Raw genomic sequence first — 24,550 nt, 5'->3', positions numbered from 1 at the left:
GCAGGAAAATCCACGTCCGTGTATGCTGGTGGTGTTTTGCGACGATTTGGTTGGTGCCTCGTCGTCGCTTGTTGCCGAATTTTTACAAACTCAGCTCGTTTTGGGCAGCTTCGATTCTTGGTAGAATGGTCGCCGCCGCAATTGAAGCATTTCGCTTCGATGTTCTCGTTGATTGTTTCGCATGCTTGAGTTTTGTGCTCACCTCCGCAGGTTGCACAACGACTCTTGATGAAACAGTTCCTTCCACCATGTCCAAACTGCAAACAGTTCGAACACTGTGTCACGTCACGGTGCACTGGACGATAACGTTCCCAAGTCACGATGATGTTGAAAATTGCCCGAACTGCTTTCAGCTCAGACGGCGTTGTCGATCCTTTCTCGAGATGAACCAGGTACAGTTGATCACGATACTTGATGTCCTTGTTGTGTCTCGTCATCTTGAAGACTTCGATCACGTTCAACTTAAGAGTTTTGAGCTCTTCTTTCAGCACACTCACATCCATGTCGTACAGGCCTCGGAGGACCTGTTTCATGGGGCGTTTACCTGGATCGTCATGGCTGTAGTATTCAATCTTTGTGTTGTTCAGGAAATCCCGAACGTAGTTGTAATCCTTTCTGGTAGGTAGCAGAATTTTGAGTCCATCAGCACACAAGCGAATGGAAGCTCGTAAAGCACCAGATTTGATAAACCCAGTCAGCCACTTTCGCACCGAATCCGATGACGATGTTTTCACAAAAATGGGTGGCAACTTTTCCCGTCGTTCAAATTCTTCCTTCTCGCTCACGTCCACAGGAGGGTAGCGAACTGGTTTCCAGACGGATTTTGAGCGTCCTTGCTCAAACTGCCTGGCTTTGCAGGTAGCGCTTCAGCATTCTTTAGCTTCTTCAAATCTGCCGATCCTGCTGGTGAGGACCGCCTCTTTTTCTTGCCCTGAGGCATTTTTGCACTTTTTAAGCACTTTTCAGGAGCTAAAATCCAGGAGTACCTCACTGAATGATGGTCCACAAAGGAATAAAAAAAAAGGAATCATAAAAAAAAATGATAATTACTTTACGATTGCAAATTTGACTATCGACTTTTATCAATGATTGTCCGAAAATTTTTGGAGTGCATTTTCAATGGGACTATTGAAAAATCATTATTTTACAAACATTTATATCTTCACTAAAAACTTTATTTCCAAATCTACCCTTATCTTCAAATTGCTTTTTTTTGTAATTGAAAACTAAAAAAAAAAATTGAAAATCGATTGCAACCTAACTTCTAATCAAAAGAACTATTAATCTAATTAAACTAATTCAAAATGCTAGGATCACTGATCGTTAAAAGACCAGGTCCCGAAATTATTTTATTTGCACAAGATAATATTCTGCAATTTTTTGCTCTTTTTGTCACGAAAATTGCATAATTATTTTGAAAAAAGACAATTTCAAGAAAGAAGTTCTTAACATGGCACCTACCGAATAAAGAGACCTTTAGGTAAAATGGTCAAAAACTGAATTTAATTAACGGTACTTATCAACCAGAGCTTTTGCACCTAGATTTTTGTTACAGACATTTTAGTATCTTCAAAACTACGTAAACTATCGATATGATTTTTTATTCATCCCCTAAAGTACAGTCTACAAAGTTAGGATTGGGTCCGTAAGTTTGACAATTTTGGAATAAGAAGACAACAACTTCCTTGGTTACTGTACACCCTTAAGCAGTGATTAACCTTTTAAGATATCATTCACAATGTGCCGAGCTTAAATTGGTTCAGCTGTTTCGAAGATATGATTATTTTAGTATAGTTTTTGCGAAAATCGTAAAAAACAAATTTTTTTAGACATCCCTTTTTCGGTGAACCACCCTAATTGCCATACAATTAAAAACCGCTCTTATTATTTAAGCCAAGGAAATCCTTAGACCAATTTTCGACCCAATCGGTCACCTTAAAAAGAAACTTTTTTTTTTGTTATCATACTTTAAATGAATGTTTTAGAGCCCCATTAAAATGTTTCGTTTCGTCCCAAATTCCCATATTCCATCCAGAAACCACTGCTCCCACAATAATCTGTATCTCTCTCTCCACCCACGAGTATAAGTTTCTCTCTCTCTCTCTCTCCCACAATCCCCAAGGAAAAGAAAAAGCTTCAGGACGAAACACACATCCAGCCAGGACTCCGGCGGGACCACGCGGCCATCCGGGCTAAAATTCATTCAGCTTTTTCCATGTCAGTACTTCGGCAAATCCCGCGCTCTCCCGCTCTTCGGGAAAATTCCAACTTCGTTGGGTCGATTGTGTCGAACTTGTAGCCTTGCTCGGCCCGTCTTCGTCCCGTCGGTCGTCAGTTCAGTGCGAACGTTTGGACCGGACGAAAGCTTTCTTCTTCCCTTGCCCAGTTTCAGCTTCAGAAGGGAGAAAGTTCTGTGTTTGGTGGAGGAGGATTCTGGCCACAGCGCAAGTGGGGCCAGTTTTGCAGCAGACCGGAAAAAGGACCACTTAAGCACACGCGCGTGTGTGTTTGTGCGTGTTTTTGTGCGATTTTTGAGTTTTTTTTTCGTTCTCAAGTGGGTGAAACGCATTTAGCGTGTACGCGGTGAATTTGACAGCAGTGCTGCTAGTTTCTCAGCAAACGAAGAAAGGTGATAAATTAAAAGTTGTTTTTTTTTGTCGTCGCCAAAGTCAAGACAGTTCATAAAGTGTGAAAATTGAATTAAATACGATACTTAGTCCGTTGGACGTCGGGATTTTGAAGAGGAGGGGAGCCGAATTGAAAAATAACGAAGAAATATAAATCCCTCGCGGGCACGTTTTACGACCGTTTTGAGAAAAAAGAAGAAATCTCCCCACACAAGAAAAAAAAAAACAACAATAAGGAGTGGAATCGAGGAAAAAGCCGTGGGACGATCCGAAGAAAAAATGTATCCGGAAGATGGAAAAATGAGCGCCGTGAAGTGAAGCGTTGCGAGGGGGGAGACGGTTCCATCGATAACAAAGGGGGTGAAGGAGGAGGAAAAACAAAAAGGAGAAATTGGTTAAGAAAAGGAAAAAGCTCTTCTTTTCTATCAGGAAAAAATACCATAAATCTCGGCGGTGACGGTTCGCTTAGTGGATAAATTTGGTCACTGAAGAAGGAATACCGGCGGTGGATTTTCTTTCTTTCTCTTGCAAACAAGAAGGGAAAGCGAAAATACAAGGACATCCAGCAGCTTGAAATTAACAGGTGGCCAAACAGGCAGTTGGGCTGCCGTTTTTTATCGGGTGAACAATGAAAAACTTCAGCGCTGGCGGGCTCTGCCAGCTGATTTTCCTGGCGAACGTGGTGGCCGTGTGCTGTGCCAAAGCCGTTGCAAATGGTAAGTTTGAGAAAATTTATTTTAACGCTGTAAAATTGTGATTACAGTCGATCCTCGATTCCTCAATAAACCTTCATGAATGTTTAAAAAAAGCATGCTTTGACTTTTCGTTCTACACGCATGTTCTAAATCACTCAGATTTCGTCAAAACCGACCTTACTCAGAAATGATTAACGGGGTCCTCTGTCAGGATTTGAGTGAAGCTGAGCAGCTGAGCCTCCTTTACTCTTTTCTGAGTAAGGTAGGTTTTGACGAGAACTGAGTGATTTTGAACGTGTGGGATGGGATCCCGCTCTCGGTGGTCCCTTCAATATCGACACAGAGAGAGTCCTCTGTAACCAACGTCACAGGGGGGCAACTCAAGTCGGGAAGTTAGAAATTCGCCAAAATGTGCCAAAACCAAATCGGGAAAAGTCGGGAATCTCGTAAGCATACTTGTGTGGACATTATTTAATTTTGTATTTTTTTAAAACAATGTTGAGTTCAATTGCACTAAATTAGTTTTGAACATTTGTTTATTAAAATTTTAGGTTCTTTTCATTATTTTAATCTATTTGATAATTGGGTACTAAAGCCCTATGTCAATTTTTATGTACAACGGTAAAAAAAACGATTAAAAACCATTTCTGATCACTTTTTTTCATTTTAATGCAAAAAATAAATTGTCAAGACAACATTTTTTCGATGGATCAACTATGGTCCCCTTGGAACGAGCTGTCAAGTAGGAACTTTACTGTCAAGAAGGACCGCGAGGTTAATTTTTAAAAATTGATTTAAAAATCCATTTTAAACTCTTTGTGGTTGTACTAAGGGTCATTGTACTCTAAAAAATAAGCTTTATCGCTGTAAACAATAATATCAGCAATCTAAGCTTCATTTTAGGACCCAATTAAAAGGCTATTTAAGATATTAAAAAATAGAGAACTTGGAACTTATTAGAAAACGGCCATCTCAAACCAAAAGTACCAATCGAAGCACGAGAACTGTCAAACGGAGGTACCAATCGAGCAAAATCCTTTGTCGTTCTCTAATAAGCTCCAGGTTCTCCATTAAAAAAGTCAAAGGAGATATGCCGTGGACATAACCGGAATGACGAATAAATATATTTAAAATTGTCTAAACAGATTCAAGCTTTTTTGAATTTAAGGCATAAAAAATTGTCTCTTCAAGATCTCGCTTGAAATGAGAGGTAAAGCATGACTTCTTGTAAAACTTTTTTTTATTGAAATAAAACTGCTGAAATTAAAATACTAACAACTTGATGAATCGAACATTGGTTATTAGAATTAATTCCCTAATAAAATCAATTTTATGTGTTTTGAAGTTTTTAATATTTTTTTTTATTGATAAGGGCTCTTTTAAGAATCGACCTAATGAAGTCGAAATTTAGTTTTTCTTTAAATTTAGCAGTTTTACCAGTGTTTGCACAGAAAAAAAATCAATTCCCGTAATCGTGAAATGTGTTCATGAATTTAAGAATAACAAAGGAATTTATTCATGAGTATAGTGCATTTGCACTATAAACGTGAATATATTCCTTCGTGGTTCTCAAATTCATGAACACAACTCACGATTTCGAGAATAGACTTTTTTTTCGTGTGATGAAATTACAAAAGCAACATTGTTGACACAAAAATGTTACAGAAAAGAACGTAAAAACTCAGTGAAGCATTCCTGAATCAAGAATAAATTATTTTCAAAAAGTGTAAAGCTAACAGAAATATTACAGAGACAAGAAACAACAATTTCAAAAGATTGGATACACTCACAGAATGCTTGAAAAATGCTTGAATAGAAAAATCAAAACTAATGGCATTCGGCTTTGGGCATTCGAACTTTTGTCTTTTTGACCTTACGTCTTTTGACGTTCATGTTCTTTGTTGCTATCCAGGTTTTTAAGCGAAGATGGCGTTCGAATGTTGAACGTCCGAAATGTCAAAATCGCGCAAGAGCACCAACATTAGAAAAAAATGCGGCTGTCATGCCATGGCACACTTTTTTCGTAATGTTGGTACCACTGCGTGATTTTGACATTTCGGGCGTTCTCCATTCGAACGCCATTTTCGCTTAAAAAGCTGGATACAGAAATACATTCCAGTTGAAAACCATCATGCGTCTCCATAAAGTCACTTTAACGATTAACACTAAATGGAAACGCATGGTTGTTCAAAAATAAACAGCAGCAATAAGGTGACCGAAATGAGTTCTGAAAGAAAAAATACTTTTTCGCAGAACAGACCACAAAAATCTAGAAAATACAGGAAAGGGTCGAATTAAATTGAAAAAGATTTCTATTAAATTCTATAAATAATGTTAGAAATTCTAAATTTCACTGGTTTCTTGCCAGAGTTATGATAGTAATACGATAATTAGCTGTTTACTTTGTAAACGAAAATCTCATTTAAAAAAAATATCATAGAATCACCGTTGTTAAATCGATCCATAATCATAAATGGAGGAATTATCTATGCATGACTATATTGATAAAAAATAAGCAGAAATCGATTGACTCTTGTGAGCAGTTCTTTGGTTAGTGGCTGATTTACATTTGTTTATTTTTCTTTGAATCATTTTTTTTGTTATGATAAATGGATGAAAAAATGGTTTGTTTACAAAACAATTTTGCGTCTCTTTGAAAACACTGTTTGGATGTTGTGTTAACTTTTGTGGGAATGGCTTTTAAACCAACTTCTCTCTATTTTTGTACCCAAATTTGACCTTTCTCATAAGTTTGCTGGTCTGGCAACACTGTTAGTATATATGAATACCTAAGCTAAATTTATTGAACTTTTAGGGATCGAATGAATAATACTCGTAAAAAATTATCTGTACATTACTGGAACAGTTTAAAAATCTGGCAACCCTGTACTGTTTGAAAAAATAGCCCAAATGGCTGAAAAATCTAGTGGTAACCTATGTCATGAAAATATAAGTATGGTAAATCTCGACATAATATGATTACTGTCACTATTTAAATGTTTAGTAAAAAAAGATGAATTTTGAATGGCTGAATTTTTTTCCGAAAAGGTCGAATAAACCAATTTTTTTTTTTGCTTTTTGGATATTTTTTAGCACCCGTTACAAAGTATAATTTTTTTTTAAATCGGTCACGTCATTTTTTAACTCGGAAGAAATATTAAAAAAAGAAATGACAGGTATGTGTTGCCATCTGAAAGTATTACACGATTACAAAAAAAAAATAGTTAATTATCAATCTATTAATTAATATTTTACAAAACATTAATTTAAATTATTCCAGCCAAGTCAAAATTTAAATAAACATTATTTAAGGTACTACATAAATTAGTTTAAAGTAGAACGAAACTCGCAAACTTCAAGCATTCAGAAAAAAAATTCTTAAAAAACACCATCAATAATGATTATTCAGCCATAAATAACGAAACTTTTTACATCATCGTTCTCACCTACTGCCCTTTTATGGAGGGCTTCATTTTACTCACCTCGAAATATAAAAAAAATACAACAAATCGCCAATTTCCGCAAACGAACGCAAATCTGCAGCGATTTGCTTGCGCGTGTACTGCGAACACCAGCAAAAGCCTTTCCAGCCCTTTTTCCGGACTCTGGACTAAACCAACTTCATCATTTATTTATTCACCACCCATTAAAACTGATCCTCTCGTGCACCTCGTGCAGTCCAAACTGAGCTGCGTGGGTTAGCGGTCTCGGATTAAGAGCCCGGGAAGCTTTCCCCCATCCTTTTCGCGATAACCCAAAATCTCGTTTTGCGTGGGTGAACTTGCTGATGATTCTTCGCCCCTCCGAAATTCATCTTTTTTTGGTGAAGCAGGCAAAATCAGAGTACCAAGAGCATGCACTGGAGAAGGTGGTAACAATTTTGATTTAAAACCTAAAAAAAGAATACCGATTGCAAAAAAAAAACAACTCAAAAATGAGTAAATATAAATTTTCGTTCAATCCTAAGTAAAATTCACTCAAACCTGACAGATGCCCCATTTACTCAATTCTGAGTAGGTTCGGTTTTGACGCATTCTGAGTAATTTTCAAGAAACCTATACGTTGTGGCAATTCAATGCTCGCTCATTTAACATTATTCATGTGTTGGTTAAGTTAACTTCATTTACGTAGAATGAGAACCATCTCAGAATAACTCCTCTGAATGAACCAGCGTGCATGATGCCACCTGATTTTGACAACTTTTCCACTTCCGGCTCTGTAGCGTGTGTGCCCACCTTTTTGCTGCCACCATCTTGGCCGTTGCGCGTCTCGGTGGTTTTCACACAGCACGTCAGCATTTCGGGGGATGTGGTGCAATCTCCGGAGCATGAAAGCTTATTACAAACGTCGTTTGTGGCGGAAAACGGGGCAAACCGTTTAGCATGATGGCAACACTGCTAGGTACTTTGGTATTTGTTGATGGAGTAGTGTGTGTGTGCGGGCTTTCGATCAATTTTCTCATTAGAGAGAGGATTGGTATAGTGCAAAGTACTAAAGCCGATTTATTGCTGCTGCACTTAGAGATTAATGGAAGTTTATGGGGATTGAACACCACATCCGGTAATGAGAATTATCAATAAGTAAATCGAAGATTGATTCTAGTAAACAGAAATAAGCGTGCATTGTTTTGACAGGTGATAGACCTATACGCACATTCGGAATCACTCAATTAAACAACTCAAAAATGAGTAATTAGGCAAATTTCGGCTTTGAATTAATTGCACTAAATTTCCATTGAATTCTGAGTTAAATTAACTCAAATTTTACAATTGACGCAAACTGAGTGATTTGAAATGATAGTGTATATGAGTAACTTTGATCTGTCACTTTTGCACACATAAATTATTTTGATTAATTTAAGCTACCAGCTTCCAAATTCGCCAAAACTCAAAGTAGTTCATCGCTCCCACACCAAACCATCCCGTGACAAATTAACGCCAATTTTTCGCCTTTTCGTCGCGCGAAATTTCCCAGAAGGTTCGCATCGATCAAGCGCCTCAACTAGCAACATTCCAACTTTCGCTCAAACAAAAGCTCTTCACGCGCGCCATATTGCGTAATTAATTTCAAAATTAAATTCTTCATTTCTCCCACCGGCCCCACGTGAATTGGGCGCGCAAACTTTTTGAACGAGTCTCAGCCTGGCCCGCGCGATTTGACTTTTGGTAGACAATTTTTGCGGGTTGCAAGAAAATTCCAACCGAGCAAAGTTTTTCAAGCTGAAGCGCACTAATTTGGCACGTTCTTAGTCGTTTATTTTAACCAGGCTGAACAGACCTATTCATAGAGCTGTTCTACGAATTTCGTGCAAGAAGCATCAGAGTTGTAAAAATATTTTTTCAACTTCTGTCAACACTTTCTGAAAAACTGGCAACACTGCCCAGCTGAATCTTATTTTGAGTAGCAGTCTCACATTTCATTGCTGATTTGCTTCCCATTGAGATTCACATCACTTCTTGGAAGTTCGACAGAATGCGAGACCAAGTAGGCGACAGGATGCTGGGTTTAGCGATACACAAAAGCGGCTTGTTTTGTACTTCCGCCGCCGCTGACGTCTCGCGTCACGGCTCCAGTTCCAATCAAAGCAACCCTGTGTTATGAGGTGTTGTCGAACATAAAGGGGCTATGAATTTAAACGGCATTCAAGGAGACGATTTTTTACTATGATGAAAATAATTGCGTGAAATTGAAAAGTATAAAAAGATAAATTTTGAGATCGTCACAGGCTCTTTCAACTCATGAACCAAATAATAGTTATTCTCACCTGTTTGTAGAAACGCAAACGCTCCCCCTGTACAACCCAACGACCGATCAAACGTAGTTGGCTGTGAAATCGATATCGCGGGACCCGGCAACACTGGCTTCCGCCACCGCCGCAGCTGCCAGCATTGATGAAGTTGGCGGTCGGGTTCCGTCGAAGGCTACACGTGTCAAGCTTGGCTGGAAAAGGTCTCTTCCGGGTAAAACCACTTGCGTTTGAGCTGAAGTGATCGACAATTTCAAGGGAAGGTTACATTATTGACAATTATTGATGCAATGCCCAACAAAAACATTGATTCATAGAGAAATTTGCGTTGAAATTGCACTCAAATATCTTGATTTTCACATGAATTTTCTGTAATATTAATAATGAATCAATATAATGTGATAAGCGTGTAATGACAGCTTGGATTGACTCTACACAGGCTCATACAAAGACACCCTTAAATGGGTTTAATTTACCCACACATTTTCACGAAATGTCACATATTTTTACTCATCAAAACCGCTATTTACTACCAACCAACCATTAAACCTCAAAATGTCAAGCGAATAACAACAGACAGGACGAAATTACTTCCATCGTGCACCAGACAATGAACCGCCGCAGCAAAACCACCTGTAATTAGTGCCATTATTCATCGCTCAAATCGGCGACCACTGACAGCAGCTAATTTAGACCATATCATGGAATGACAGAGTTGCGTTGTAACCCGTCAACTGCTTCAAATATTCAATTTTGGGGTTTGGGATGCGCCCTTTTTGATTTTCGCGCAAACTTTTCCTGGTTTGTTCACAGACAAGTAGATCTCGTTCAAATCTAACAATCAGCGATTTGACGGCCGATTTAAATGATCGAAAACTCACCACGGAAAATCGAATTCACCACAGCGTATTCGCGTGCGTTTGACAGCTGCTGCCTGTTTGTCTCTGGTTTGTTGTTTGTGGTTGCAGGGGGCGGGTTGGCCAACTTGGATGACTCGGAGGCGGAAATTAATTGCAACCGACCTCGCACTGACAGAGTGAGGTTAGGTAAGGGTGGGGAATGTAAACAGACCAATCGCGCTTGCCAATAAAGCCATTATTGGCTGGAAATTTGCGCGGCTGATGCAATTTCAATTAATAACTGCTTATGAGGCTTCCGGTGTTGGGATCAATAAAATGGAAGTTTAATGTTGGTAGCAGTGTAACTTCAAGCGAATACACCCACGCCTGACGTCAGAGAATCCTCCTTTGATAAGCATGAGTTTACGCAAACGCATTCTTGCCAAAGCATCGGAGACCAGACAGAGCAACATTTTGTTTAGGTAAGATTGAGGAATTCAGAATGGAAATGCTTCCTCGAATAACTGACGTACATTAAAGGTTGAATCAATATTTTTTTAAATAATATTGCTCTTCCCTACCTGTATTTTTTACGACAAGCAAAACAATATAAAAATCACTCATTTTTCATCACAATCGAACCTATTCAGAAATGAGAAAATGGGGCATCTGTCACATTTGAGTGAATTCAACGAAAATTGAGTGACATTAACCCAATTCTTAGTGAAACTTTATTTACCCATTTCTGAGTAGGTTCGGTTCTTATGAAAATTTATTGATTTTAATGTTTTTAGATGGCAACACTGGTAAAAAATGACAGATCTACACGATCATTAAAAAAAAATTAAATGAAAGGTTTGTGATAAATTGACAGCATCAGTTTGACAGCGAACTCGTCCTCGAATGACATTTACCTACACGCCACTTCCATCCTACCAAGTTTTTTTCTTTTATTCAAGAGACACTCGCAGCTGCTCTCGACAACGAATAAATCAAAACAATGCCGCTGGATTTAGAGTACCCGAAACGAGTGCAAAACAGGCGAAATATTCCAATCTAACGGCCATAACGTTTCGCCGCCGCCATGAATAAATTCCCGCCTCGCTGAGCACTGTGACGGCGACGACGAAGACGAGGGGTCCAACAATAATAATGGCCCCTCGTGGGTCCCATCGGCACTCATTCTTCAGTGCTGCTGCTTCCTTCCTCATAAAAGTGCCATTTTGCTTTCCCCGGTGCGCGACCAGGAAGAGAGAGCTGCTCAGGAGGAACCTCACAATCGTTTCCATCAATAAATAAACACTCGAATCCAGAGTGTGCGAGCGTTCGAAGGAGGTGTCTACCCCCTCGGTGGAACATAACAAATACATCAGCATCGCTTATCGAAGTTGGCTGCGCCACCACACAAGTCAAGTCAAGGGTGGGTGTGAGTGAAGAGCTGTCAATAGGGTAGGGTGGAAGAGGACGAAAGCAATAACAATGCAGCAGCTCACCCTGCCTGACCGTGGGCGCAACCCCTACATGACGACCCCCTTGATCTTGGAAATTCCTTTTCTGGTTTTGGAACCGGCGAGAGCGACTCCGAACGCTGATTTTGGTAGGGTAAAAATGTCGATTGTTGGACGAATTTGTCGAGATTTGTATACCCCTCGTCGAAACAAATTGCTGTCAGAGATTACAACTGTCAAATCTGAGGGATACTTTTTTGTAACCGGGTGTAACCTCGAATGCTAACAAACAATTCCTTATCCAGATCACATAGTTGAATGTTTACGTTGACATTGGGTTTGAGCGGGATTAGCTGCTTGTTTATGTGGAAGGCTGCTCTGTACAGTATCTGTCACAGTTATTGTTGTTTATTGCATTAGGGAACTTAAACCGAAATTTGGTCATTTGATATTACTTTTATATTCGGTGTCTTATCGCAGCTGACCTGTACTGCTGCTCCCGTGCTACCGCTTGCTCAGATTGTTTGTGATTCTTCTGATTGATTGCCAAGCCACAACGTGGGCACCTGTCAAAACAATAACAAACAACGCGCAGAAAAAGCGGGGTTTGCTTCGGCGACGTTCGAGGGACGCACTACGCGTCGCTATTTTAATGACAATATTTGACAGATGTCAAACTGAATTGATCGAAAATTGTTTACACGCTCGTGAAAAAGTACTCATTTTTTGGTTAAAATTACTAACTTTTCTCCGAAGATTTATTTTTATTGTATAAATTTCCATAAAATAAGTTTGAAAAGTAAAAAAGAACCTCAACTGACAAATAACCCCGGATCCGTTCGAGTTAGCTGCCAGTTATCGGCGGGCAAAAAGTGAGAAATTGGCCGCCACCAGCGCCAAAGGGCGTGAAAAATTTATCGTCACATGCATTATTTATGGGCTCTCGTTCCTCCGCTTCCTCGACGGATATGTGGTGCGGCCACTTTCACACTGGAAGCTAAGAACTGATACCATTGTGTGGTGCCAAACCGAACCGAAGTGGCTCAAGATCAATGGCAGCTCGGGGAGAATTTGTCAGCGCCAAATTTGACTGCCGTGGCACGGCGGGACAATCGATCCACGTTCCGAAGCTAATTTGGAACGTGGTTTGACAGCAGTTTGGGGTGAGCTTTCTGCTGGCAACACTGTTTTATGAAGGCTGGCTTTAAAATGAAAATAACTTTCACAATAATAAGTGAAACAAATAAGAACTTATTCATGAATGATTAAAAGAGGAAAATGGCAAATCTGAGTAAAATTTATTCAAATCTGATATTTGCCGCAACAACTCATTTTTGTGTAGGTGCGGTTCAAAGAAAAATTTAGTGATTACAGATATGTGTGTTCATAAATGAAAATATCTGACAGCACTGCTGTCATAAAAACAAATAATGTACGCTTAACTAAAAAGCAACGCAATATTTCAAACAAAGAACGATAATTTCAGCTCAATTTGATGCATGGTTTTTAATTCCACATCAATAAAAATTATAATTATCTCACAAAGAGAGTTCATTAACGGCAACCAAACGAGAACTGTTGCATCAATAAGTGCTCATTATTCTTTTGACAAAAGGCTTCCCGGAATATTTTTCATTTTCTCGCCCCCACAGAAAAAAAACAACTCTGATCAGAACGTGAAAAATTAATCACTTCAATTACGGAGAACCGTATGTAATTTCCCGCTGCCGGAAATTGATCACTGACCCCCTTCCCACGGTGGCGCCCACCTGATAATTATGTGTCCTCGCGAAACATGGCATTTGCGTGGAACCGGTTGTTGTTTTCCGTAATAAATCCCTCGACGCAAATCGACGTGGGAAAAGGGGGGGGCGGTCCAAATTGCATTGAGACCTCCACGAGCCAAACACCGAGCAGGTTGTTTCTGCTGCTTAATTATAAAATATATGAACGCGGGGCCATCCGCCCCCTGACACGGTTCGTGACCGAATTATTTCGGAAATTTTCGCATATTGGGAACGAACCCCGTTTGATCGCGATAATTTATTCAGGATCGAACCGGAACTAGTGTTGCAACGCGATTTGAAGAGTTTCGGTCGATTATGGTCCATTAGTGGAGGGGGCTCGATGAGCGAAAATACGAGCAATTGGCACGTTTCGATGGGTAATAATTTGCTGCGAAATTAGTGGTATTAGTTTTGCGTGTAGGTGAAAGAGGTGTTTGTTTTGACAATAAACATCAAAAAAGTTGAAAAAAAACTTATTTTATTTTGATATTAACTATAGTTTGACATTGGAACATTTTCAAATACTTACTATGAAAAGTCAAAACCGAATGAGTAAATAGGGAATCTGTCAAATTTTAATAAATTTCTTTCAGACAATCTTAGATCTGGGTAATTTTTTCACGATTTTAGGTAAATTCTAAGTGAAATTGACTCAAATCTGACAGATGTCCTATTTACTCATTTCTGGGTAGGTCCAGTTTTGAAAACAACTGAGTGGTTTTTAATGTTCGTGGATAATTCGATGACAGTTGTCCCGGTGCAACTGTCAAAAGTAACTTCTTCGCACATTCGCACATGTGAAAATGCTCAAACTGGCACCACTGTTATTATTATCAGTTTCTCTTTTTCGTTATTTGACTCGTTATAATTCATCTGTGTCAATATTTACCCACTTTTGGGTTTGATTACCCTTACTCACATCAAAAGTAAACATTGTTTTCTCAAGTGGTGAAAAGATGTTCCATCAGTAATTACTCGGAATTTTGCAATGTAAACAGTACAAAAACAAATTCAAAACTCTCTGATCAAATCCACCCTTCATGTTTGGTTGGCAAAAAGCTCCTGTACAGTGTGCTCTAGTCGGTCCCTAATGCGAAAGTAACAGGTAGGTCCTTCTTTGAGAGCTTCTGGCTAATCCTATACGACCTTTTTAAGCACTTTGCAGTCAAGTTGAGCTCGTCTGCTCAAAGCTCATTTGCAATTTAGAGTGTATTGCGACAGAAGTACACTGTGATTTGAGCTTGATGAGATAACAAACACACTAAATTAAGTGGAAAGTAAACATTTCCCAAAATTCGAAACCGTAAGACCTCGCATAGCCAACTGCCATAAATAAAGCCAAACCAAAATGATGCAACAAATGCTCGGAACAAGACGAAGAACGCGACTAGGACGAAAACAAGCTTACAAAGCGTCGTTAATGATTTTGAAGAAAGTTATTTTCTTCGGTGTCCGGTCTGGACTTTTTTCTTCTTCTCCGCACTCTCTCTCCAAGTGGTAGGTGGACTAAAAGAGATCCTCTTTGGGGTATTAGGAGGGAAAATAATTAATCTTTATCAAAAGCTCCAGGACCGGCAGTCTTCCGGGGAAGACTCTGGCTGGAAGGGAAGCTGTGGGGATGTTGTTTTTTCTTGCCATCAAGTTTCTCGTTCGCTTTAGTTTGTTTGTTTGCTGGAACTTCCAAAGGAAGAAAGTAAGAGGTGGGGCGGTCCATTTGATGGCCATCCACCGACACCGCCCTAACACTGTTGCTTCGTCTTTCGTAACGACAACTACACAAGGATGGAGGAGGAGGACGGTGCCACCACAGCCACGCAGAGCTAAGAGAGACACCCATTAAAGATGGATGCTGACATTTGAGAAGAGCTGCGATGATGAATCAGCAACGCTCAAGCTCCGTCCTGAATGGAACCGACAAACTTCTTCATCAGCTTCTTTATCGGTACGACAGGGGGAGGAAATTTTTGTGGAGTAGCATCAGACGACGGCGACGACGACTAAGTCTAGTTGAGAGTAAAGGATTTGTGTTGCGAGAAATGACACCGAGAGGGAGGGGCCGCTTAAGGCTGATGTGCCAAAATTGCGTCCAAGACGAGACATAAAACTTTTTAAGACGACACTCTCCGGCTTTTAGATCTTCTTCTCGGTGGTCCTCTTGGTCGCTTCCGTTGTTTGATGTGCCCCAAAAAGTATGCGCCATTACCCGGATGTCCGGAGTGCCGGTGGTGGATCGTGTTTTACCCCGGAAGAAAATTACGGCTTCAAGCTGTTGTCCGAGAAGAGCTTTTCAGGCTAGATTGATTAAATAAAATTGCTGAGGATATTCCAGGGAAGTGTTTGAACGGAAATAAAATTTAGCATCGGCTTTTTCCTTAGATTAGGCTTTGAATGATTTTTTTTAAACTAACGAAACGATTAAAACTTGTTGAGCGTGTACTTGGTTCTGTCAAAATATTGCGGTAAGTGTTGCCAGAATGCATTAAAGTAATCCTGCACGCACGTTAAAACCCACTTAGTTTTCTTCAAAACCGAACCTACACAAAAATGAGTAAAGGGGGCATATGTCATATTTGAGTGAATTTCACTTAGAATTCCACGAAAACTGAAATTTAAATTTTAAAAAATCTCAAAAATGCACCGTACAAATCTTGTTTTTTTTTTTAATTTTGATTTGATGTCAGTTAACTAAATTTTATGGAAAATGTTCAAAATTTGTTGACCGTGTAAACATACTTGTTACCAGTGTTGCCATTATTCATGAAAGTATTACTGCTATAAAAATAGAAAAAAATATCATTAAACATTGCAATGTTGTAAAATTGCTTGGTTCTGACAGATCCATGAAAACGGTCATCGAATTTAATTAAGGAGGTATTAGAGTATGACAATCATACATACAAACTCGAACTTTTTAACAGTTTGACAGTTTACCTGCTTTGTTTATTTGCCTGCATTTGTTTGCAGAAACGTCAGCCTTCATACATTTTGCTTTTTTTGCGAGTTTGCAAGTTTGGCAAACTGTCAAAAACGATAAAGTGCGAGTTTGTTTCTTTGTGTCTTTGTTTGTCACAGTCTATTACATCCTTTATTTTTTACAAATCGAGTTCAATGCTAATTAATAGAATTTCGTTTTTTTTTAATATTTATATTTATTTGTCATCCAACTAACTAACTTTTTTTTTTATAAATGCGACCAGTGTTGCCATTATTCATAAAAGTAATACTGCTGTAAAACATCGAAAAAAATCCTAAATCTTTGCAATGTTGTAAAAGCAAGCTTGAAGTCCATTTCAATTTTACCAAAAATCAATAAACTTCCTCAAGAAAACCCTCATAAATCCTCACACAAAAGTCGAAGATACCTTAATTGATATTTCGATTTAGCCAATTTTCCCTCCACCTTCCCCTCCCAACCTTAAAGGCCAAAACTTTTCAATTTTCCCCGGCCTCACCTCGCGAAGCTTAATGCCAAGCTCGCAGCAGTGTAACAAGGAAAAGCAATTTGTCTTTCCAAACCGTTGGCGGACGATGCCGACGTCAGATCGCGCGCAAAAATGCAACGGACAAAAAAATCCGCCTGAAAGAAGCCAAAGTTCGTTAAAAGTCAATCGCCATAAGCCGATTATCCGGTTCTACTTTATTTCGGCGCCTCACACACTCTTACATTGGGCTTCTGGGTTGAGTTTCTCTTTTTTTGGTCGGTGTTATGAATTGACGACTTTTTACGAAAACTTTTTACAAATGCGTTCTTGATTGTTTGTGGAAGTTTGACTTGCATGTGCTGGCAACACTGCCAAATATCTTCGAAATCCACTTCTTGACAGACTCATGTTTACTCAATTTTGAGTAGGTCCACGATTAACTAGAATGACTAGAATACAGAGTGAAATCGCTAATTCGATTGAAACTTGATTGGAATTAGTGAATCCGAATTGTTAGTTGGAACAACTGACAAAATTAAAGTGACGTGCTCGTTATACAATGCGGTTGAATTATAAAAATCATTTTTGCAATTCCGTCGTGAAACTACTTACTTTTCCTGTCATTCTTTAACGACGAAATAGCCTACTTTTCTGTACCAAAAATAACAGAATCGAATAGCAACTCTTTTCAAAATAAATGCTGAAAAGTTCTACTTTTCAGCACTGAAATTGGTGTGGGAAAGGAAAAGTAACACTTTTCTACATTTTTTTGATTTAAACGATTTATTGACAAAATACATGAAAATTTGACTTAAAATTTCACTCAATGGGTGTTTTTCGGAATTGCAAAAAATGTTGTATGGAGCTCGTTGCAAAACTTGATTTTATCAGCACTCTTCGTATTTATCCAACTCGGTGAACCTCGTTGGATAAATGTACGACTAGTGCTGAAAAAATCCTCTTTTGCAACTTGTTGCATAAATTACTATTTCAAAACTGATTCTGACTTTTGAGTGCTTCTTAATTCGAATGCGTCAACAATCTGTCATTTTCCAGTTTTCCCCAAATTTGAGTAGGTCCACGTTTAGCTTAAAGTAAAACCCCGCCATGTCAACAATCTGTCAAAATTTGAAATTTATCTCCTCAACCCAAGCCTCCTGCGACTGTTTATACTTTAAGGAAAGCACGAAATCACGCGATAACGATGACAGGATACAAAACGGTTTCCTCCCCCCACTCTACCGCAATTCAAACAAAATAAAGAAAACTCTGAAAACAACAGAAACAAACGGAAATCACACACACACACGCTGACATACTGCCACACGAGCGCGCGTGGAAACTGACTGTCGGCAAGTAATCTGTCTAATCCTATTACCTGGTTCTTCCCGAACCCCCAAAGTGCTGAGCTCCTCGCTTTTCCTTCTTTTCGATGGTGCTTTATTTACGTTCTTTTATTGTGCTTTATACGTTTATCTTATCTCGCGCTTGGCCGGAGTGACAGCAGAAGGCTGAGCGGACGAAAAGTTTTTCCCCTTTCTGTCAAAGTTTGAGTCTTTTCCCCCTCCCCGATCAGCTTTTGAGACGAAGCTTTTCCAACTTTTCCTCAGCGAGACAGGGAGGAAGGAAAAGGATTCGCACCAAGGACAACGAAAACACATAATCAAGTTGTGAAGGATTAGAACTTTGCTGTCTTGTTTTTTCTTGCTTCGTCGGTAATAAATTTGACACAAACTTTGCTAAATTGATTAGAATCTGTTGGCAGTGTATTGTTTTGACAGCTCGTCTGAGCGGCGATAACGAGATATTGAGTTACTCATTTTTGGGTACAATTTTCTTAATGAATTTCAAGGTGACAAGTTCAACAAGACCAAACGTGTTTGCAAACAGGATTTGATTAAATATTAAAGCCTAATCTAGGAGAAGCAATTTCTCTAGTCTTAAGAAGCCGACCAAGGCACAAATCTTGAAACGGTTAAGTAAATCTCGGCATCTCATGCAATATTGAAGCACGAACGCCTGGCTGGCAGCAACAATAAAGACAGAAGACCTAATCTGCCTTAATTCCGCACACACTCTCTCTCTCCTCGGAAGAGTTAGTACCAGCAGGTCAGTGAAGCAATTTAGCCTTCAACGAGAGCTGTCGGGCAAAAAAATCTCCTCTCAAGAGGAACGGCAAATACGGCGAGCCTCCAACACAAGTCCGCTCATGAATAAGTAATTAATCTCGTAACTTATCCTTCACTCGGCCGGATAATTGCGAGATTTGTCCGAGGGAGGTCCTCGTTGGCCACAAGTGACGACGCTGCTGAGCTGGTCAAGATGATGGAGGAAAAGGTGGGGACCATAACAAACCACTTTGTTGTCAAACATTAAAGTCACCCTAATTTTAAATCTCTCAGTTTTCGTCAGATGGTGAAAAACCTAGCTTACTCAGAAATGAGTAAACGGGGCATCTGTTAGATATGAGTGAATTTCACTCAGAATTCAACGAACATTGAATAAATTGCTTAGTGAAATTAACTCAAATCTGACTGATGCCCCGTTTACTCATTTCTGAGTAGGTCCGCTTTTGACGAAGACTGAGTTATTTTGAATGTTTCACTAACAATTCACTAAAATGAAGTTTTTCTCAAAAATAAGTTTCGAGCCAAATGTCAGTTTTAAGTAAATTTCACTGAAATTAGGGTGAAATTCACTAGGTTTAGAATAATCTGTTAATCGGAGTGAAATTTACCCAAATCAATTTGGCTTACTTTTTCATTACGAAGAAGGTATTGTTTTTTTTTTGCGAAACCTGAGTGATTTTGGATGAAATTGAGAAATTTACTCAAATCTGACATTTGCCACGCTACTCTTTTTTGAGTAATTTTGGTTTCGATGAAATCTGGGTCCATTTCAGGTGAAATTAGTTACAACCTTTTCCCACAATCTTGCGTGCGCCGGATGTGGCGAACTCACCCGAGATCACCCACCCCACGACCTAACGAATATAAATGGCACCTTTCCGGTATACTCGGTACTTGGCTAATGGCGGTCAGCTGTCAGTGATGGGACCACATTTGTTCATCAAGCTTGTCGTCGTCCCTATCGCAAAGGTGCACTCAAGGGTAGTTACCCAAAGAGGTGGAACTCAATTTTGGAGACTAATTATCTGCCCTCTCCTGGGTCATTTTCTCGTGCGGGGATAATTACAAAGTTTTACCCATTTGGATGGGGGGAAAATCACGACCAGGTTCATAATACAATATTAATAGCGTCATTAAATGTTTACCTTTCAAGCTGTAATATCTTGGTCTAATGATGGCGGACATTACGTGACATTAGCAGATCTGCCACTGGGGAGAGTAAATGGGTTTTTATTAGTTCTGGGAGCATTGCCGTGAACTGTTGTTCACACGCTTTTTGAAAATCACGTAAATTATTTTTATAGCAACATTGTTTCTGTCAGTTTTTCAATTTGACATAAGCTTACAGATTTATCTTGATTGTTATCAGCATAAAAAAAATCTTTTCAATCATTTCCGCTTAGCTTTCGCTGACCGTGTGACAGCGGCGCAACCCGCAATCCGGGCAGCTTATCCTCGGGTTACTATGATTGAAATTAATTTATTTTTAATTTGTTGCGTGCCGCAAACCGCCACCACCCCGCAGCCTGCCATGATTGAAATTTTCGGCATTCCACGCAGTAGGGTTCGTCTGCCAGTCCGCCGGCCATGACAGACTTTTGAAATTTATGATTTTATAGCTGCCACATGGTTGCCGTTTCCGAGAGTTGTTGCCAGATTGCTTGTGTTTGTGTGTGTGTTTTGTTATTAAATAGCTTCGGACGGAAACGAGGAATAAATTTTACACCAACACGCCGAGAAGGATATCATAATTTTCCTGTCATATCCATGGATGAAATCCGGAGAGTCCGGGAGGACAGACCGGAAAAGTTGCTCCTCTCGTATTATGGGTTTAGGGTTTTTGCGCACAATATATTGTTTCAATTTTACGGAGCGGAGTTATGGGCGTCGCCGGCGCCACGTTCTAGCTGCACGGAAAGATTGTGTTGAATTTATTGTGTGCGCCATTATGGCAGTTTGACAGTTTCACCTGTTGATGCTTGCTGCCATAAAATTGAAATTTTATTTTCTTTCAATTTTCGTTCGCTAGTGGCATTATAGCAACTTGACACTTAAATAAATTTTTTTATAGCACGCAATGAAAACTGTCAAATCCTTTTTTCCGTGCTGTCAAAACGAACTAAACCCACGAAGAGTGCAGCGAAACGATTAAAGTTGCATGCAACATTTTAAATAGTGGAAGTCGAAGGAAAGTTACCTTTCTTAGACATCCTGATCTTAAGAGAACCAGGTTGCCCATCTTCGTTTTCTTTCGAGATCTACAGGAAGCCAACAAACACCAGAAGAACAATCCCAGCCACGTCAAACCATTCATTCCAACATAAGATGGTCATTATTTCATACATAGGATGACAACTTTACCCCTCAGCGAAGCAGGAAAACAGAAAGAATTGGAGTACATATTTGAAACAGCGGAAATCAACGGTTACAGCAAAACAACTATCCAAGCAATCATCGATAAGAAGGAAAGAAAACTCCACAGAACCTCACTCACAACCCTTACGCCATCAGTAGAGCCACTACGAAGAGCAGCAGTAGAATTCGACTACAGGATAACACGCCCATTACGACAAAAACTGGCTAAATTTGGCATCGATTTAGTTTTCAGCAGTAGAAACAGCCAGTTGGAATCCATCTTAGGTTCAACGAAAGACCCCATACCGACTTTAGGCAAACCCGGCATCTACGAGGTATCCTGCGGCCACTGTGATATGAGCTACATTGGACAAACTAAGAGATTGCTGCAAACCAGGTTGGATGAGCATATAAACACATATGTCAGAATTGCCAAGGAGGAAATACGGAAAGGATTTGTCCCCCATTTCAAGTCAGCAGTAACCGAACACATCATCGAGGAAAAACATAACATCACAACTAGCGACGCGGTCATCTTAAGACACATCACAAACCCATCGAAGCTGGCTGTCGCCGAAAGTTTGGAAATCTTCAAGGCAGGCAACAAACGTTTACTCAACAAGGATTCAGGTAACGGCTCAACGTGGCTGTTTAAGCTGTTACCTATACAGGCACAAAAGAAGAACGAGGAGGTAGTACCTACAGTAACTACAAATACGGATACACCAGCGATGAACCTTCAGTCGAGAACAGAACACTGATGAAGTCTGCAAGTAGTAGACGAAATACGTATCTGTCAAGATATCGTCGCTTGTGTGCTATCTTGTGACACGTCATATCTCTTTACAGCAGACGTGTCACAAGATAGCACACAAGCGACGATATTAAAAATATATAGCGGAATTAAAAGGAACAACTCGTCTCTTTGTATTCACAGTAATGCATTCTGCTAAAACGCTCAACCAAACCACAATTTTAAATAGATGCGCTGCACGCGCGTTCAATATTTATATTTGACAGAAAAAAGTCAGACCAAAGTTGAGCCGTTTTCGATAGTCTAAAAAATGACGAAAAAAAAACCCGGTGAAGGCCACACAAAAAGTTCACCATTATTTGGTGGCGCGTTGCACAAGCGGTCGTTTTATATTTCATTTCGAGAGGGGAGAACTCAAAATGGACCCAGGGATAAACTGTGTGTTTGAATAATCTATACGACTAGCTGCCGGGAGGGGCCGAGCAAATAAAAAACACTCGATGTGCAACTTTCATAGCTTTTGAGCGGGACAGAATTGGCGCTTATTTGTGCAGCATGCAGCAGCAGCAGCAGCAAAATCAACACAACAAAGCACGATGAAACACGCAAGCCCCGTTTCCGAACGAGACAGCCTCGATTTATAGCAGAGCGGAGAATGTTGAAGCTTGATGACCTGAAAATGTCAGAAAATGATTATTTTTTTCTAGGCTTTTGCATGTGATTAAAGCGTTCTACACATGCTAGGATGGAAAATCGATCAAAAAGCAATCGGGAAATATTAGCGTGTAAGGAATATCTTTGCCATAATAACGAATTGTACAAGTCCATTAAAACCACTCAAATTTATTCTTATTTCGTTAAACTGACCTAAATTTGAGTACAATCACTCAAATTTATGTTGAGTAGATTCTTCAAACTGTTTTTAATCACTTAATGTAAGTCAAAAAAAATCTCGTGAAACAGGCTACTCAAAATTGAGTACCAATAAATGTTACCAGATTAGCCACCCGTAAACAATTCGGATCATGTTTCGACGATTTTTCCGTTTCTTCCGAAATGTGGAGCTTGCCTTCGGGCACTGCCGCTTGAGCGTGTTCCAATGGAACATGATCCTTATTTATGTGCGGTACGCGGCAAAATGTACTTTCCCGCGAAATGGTGTGTCAACGAGGCGGTTCGGTACTCGTCTTGCAAGCGAATGATACTATTTTGTTGAATTTTCCATAGAGAAAGCTAAAATTGCTCACACATTTTGAGGAGTTATCTCATAGTTAGAGAAACAAAAACGTATAAATCCAGTCTAAAATCTTTTCTGAATTATTTTTGATTAGTTTTCACAAAAAAAACAATCTTTTTTAAGACAAATTTATAAGTTTGCAGAGAATTTTTAAAATTACACTCAAACCCCGATGGTTTGACACCAACTGTTGTCAAACGAACGGGGTCACTTTTTAGTTTGACACCCCTTTTACACGGAGTTCACACACACTATCAAACGTTTGTTTTGATAGTGTGCGCGAGCGCCGTGTAAAAAGTGACAATTCGTCACTTTTTAGATTGACTTTGACCAACCAACGGGGTACAAACTAAAAAAGTGACCAACCACCGGGGGTTGAGTGTATTGATATTCTCACTCAACTTTGTTCATAACTTTTCCAAAATTGATGAAAAAACAAAACTCGGAGCAAATCTACTCAGAAATGCATGGTTTGGGATCTGTTTGAGATTTTTAAAGCTATTTTAGTAAAAAAAAAAACTTATTTAGGAATTACCTTCAGTAAAATTTACATCTGTACTCTACATTTTCTCCAAATTTGACTGAAGTAAACCCAAACCAAACAATTATATATTTTTTCCGGGTTGTTTTTTACTCCATTAAGAGTTATTTTCACAGTTTTTATTAAATCCAAAAAAATCCAGAACCTGCAGTTTAAATTTTAGTAAATACATGCAACTCAGAGTTTATCTTAGTCTGACCAAATATTTACAAAAATAAACGAGTTGTTTTTACTCAAAATAGGTGAAACTTGTTGAAAAATGAGTATCACTTAAAAAAAAAATTGTTGAAAAAATCATTATTGAGCATTCCCTCTTTTTTTGTAATTTTACCTAAATTAACGTGTAAAAAGTGAACATTTTTGTTGGAAATTTCCCCAGCTTCTGATGTAAAATTATTTAATTTGTTACCTTAATCCTTAATGATTTTTTTTTATTTTGTTGATTTAGCTATATTTTCTCTAATCAGAGTTTCGACACAAAGGTCACACGTTATTTTTACACATTTCTGAGTTATTTTCATTTTGCTCAAGTCCAGTGGTCGAATCCAAAATTAGCCAAGAATGAGTTTAACCCTTTCAGGCCTGAATTTAAAAAAAAGATGTTCTGTTATTTCTTGGAAAATGATTTTCTGGATTTTAGGTTATTCTAGAAAATTTTGTTTTTTTTTTGCGTTAATAAGACTTATTAGGCCTGAAAGGGTTCAGTTAATTTTAGAGGGTTTCAGTAAATTGTTATCAAATTTGACAGAAGTTTACAAAACATCGCCTTCAAAACGATGCTTTCTCAAGAATCAGTTTAGAAGTTTATGGTATCAGTTTGGGTGATTGTTTTTGACATTTTGACTCTTAATGTAAAAGAAATTTTCAAAAGTTGACGTTGAAAGAACCAATTTAAGATTTTTTTATGTTTCAAATAATATCCAAGAATTAGTTTAAATGTTTACGTTATCACTAATATTTAAGTGAGCTC

At 39.0% G+C, this 24,550-nt stretch overlaps 1 protein-coding gene across 1 annotated transcript in view; it reads left to right on the top strand.

Annotated features, from left to right (window-relative positions):
- Positions 1–2,320: 2,320 nt before the first annotated feature.
- LOC6032684 overlaps positions 2,321–24,550 on the top strand; it is an 89,891-nt gene continuing 67,661 nt past the window's right edge. The window contains exon 1 of the mRNA XM_038255234.1: positions 2,321–3,343. Within this exon, the coding sequence (XP_038111162.1) occupies positions 3,256–3,343 (88 nt within the window). The 5' untranslated portion in view covers positions 2,321–3,255. The remainder of the gene's footprint in view (positions 3,344–24,550) is intronic.

The sequence above is a fragment of the Culex quinquefasciatus genome, chromosome 1 (genome assembly GCF_015732765.1).
Source record: "Culex quinquefasciatus strain JHB chromosome 1, VPISU_Cqui_1.0_pri_paternal, whole genome shotgun sequence".
Classification (NCBI taxonomy): domain Eukaryota; kingdom Metazoa; phylum Arthropoda; class Insecta; order Diptera; family Culicidae; genus Culex; species Culex quinquefasciatus.
Note: the sequence above shows the minus strand (reverse complement) of the source record. Positions and strands in the feature narration are given on the sequence as shown.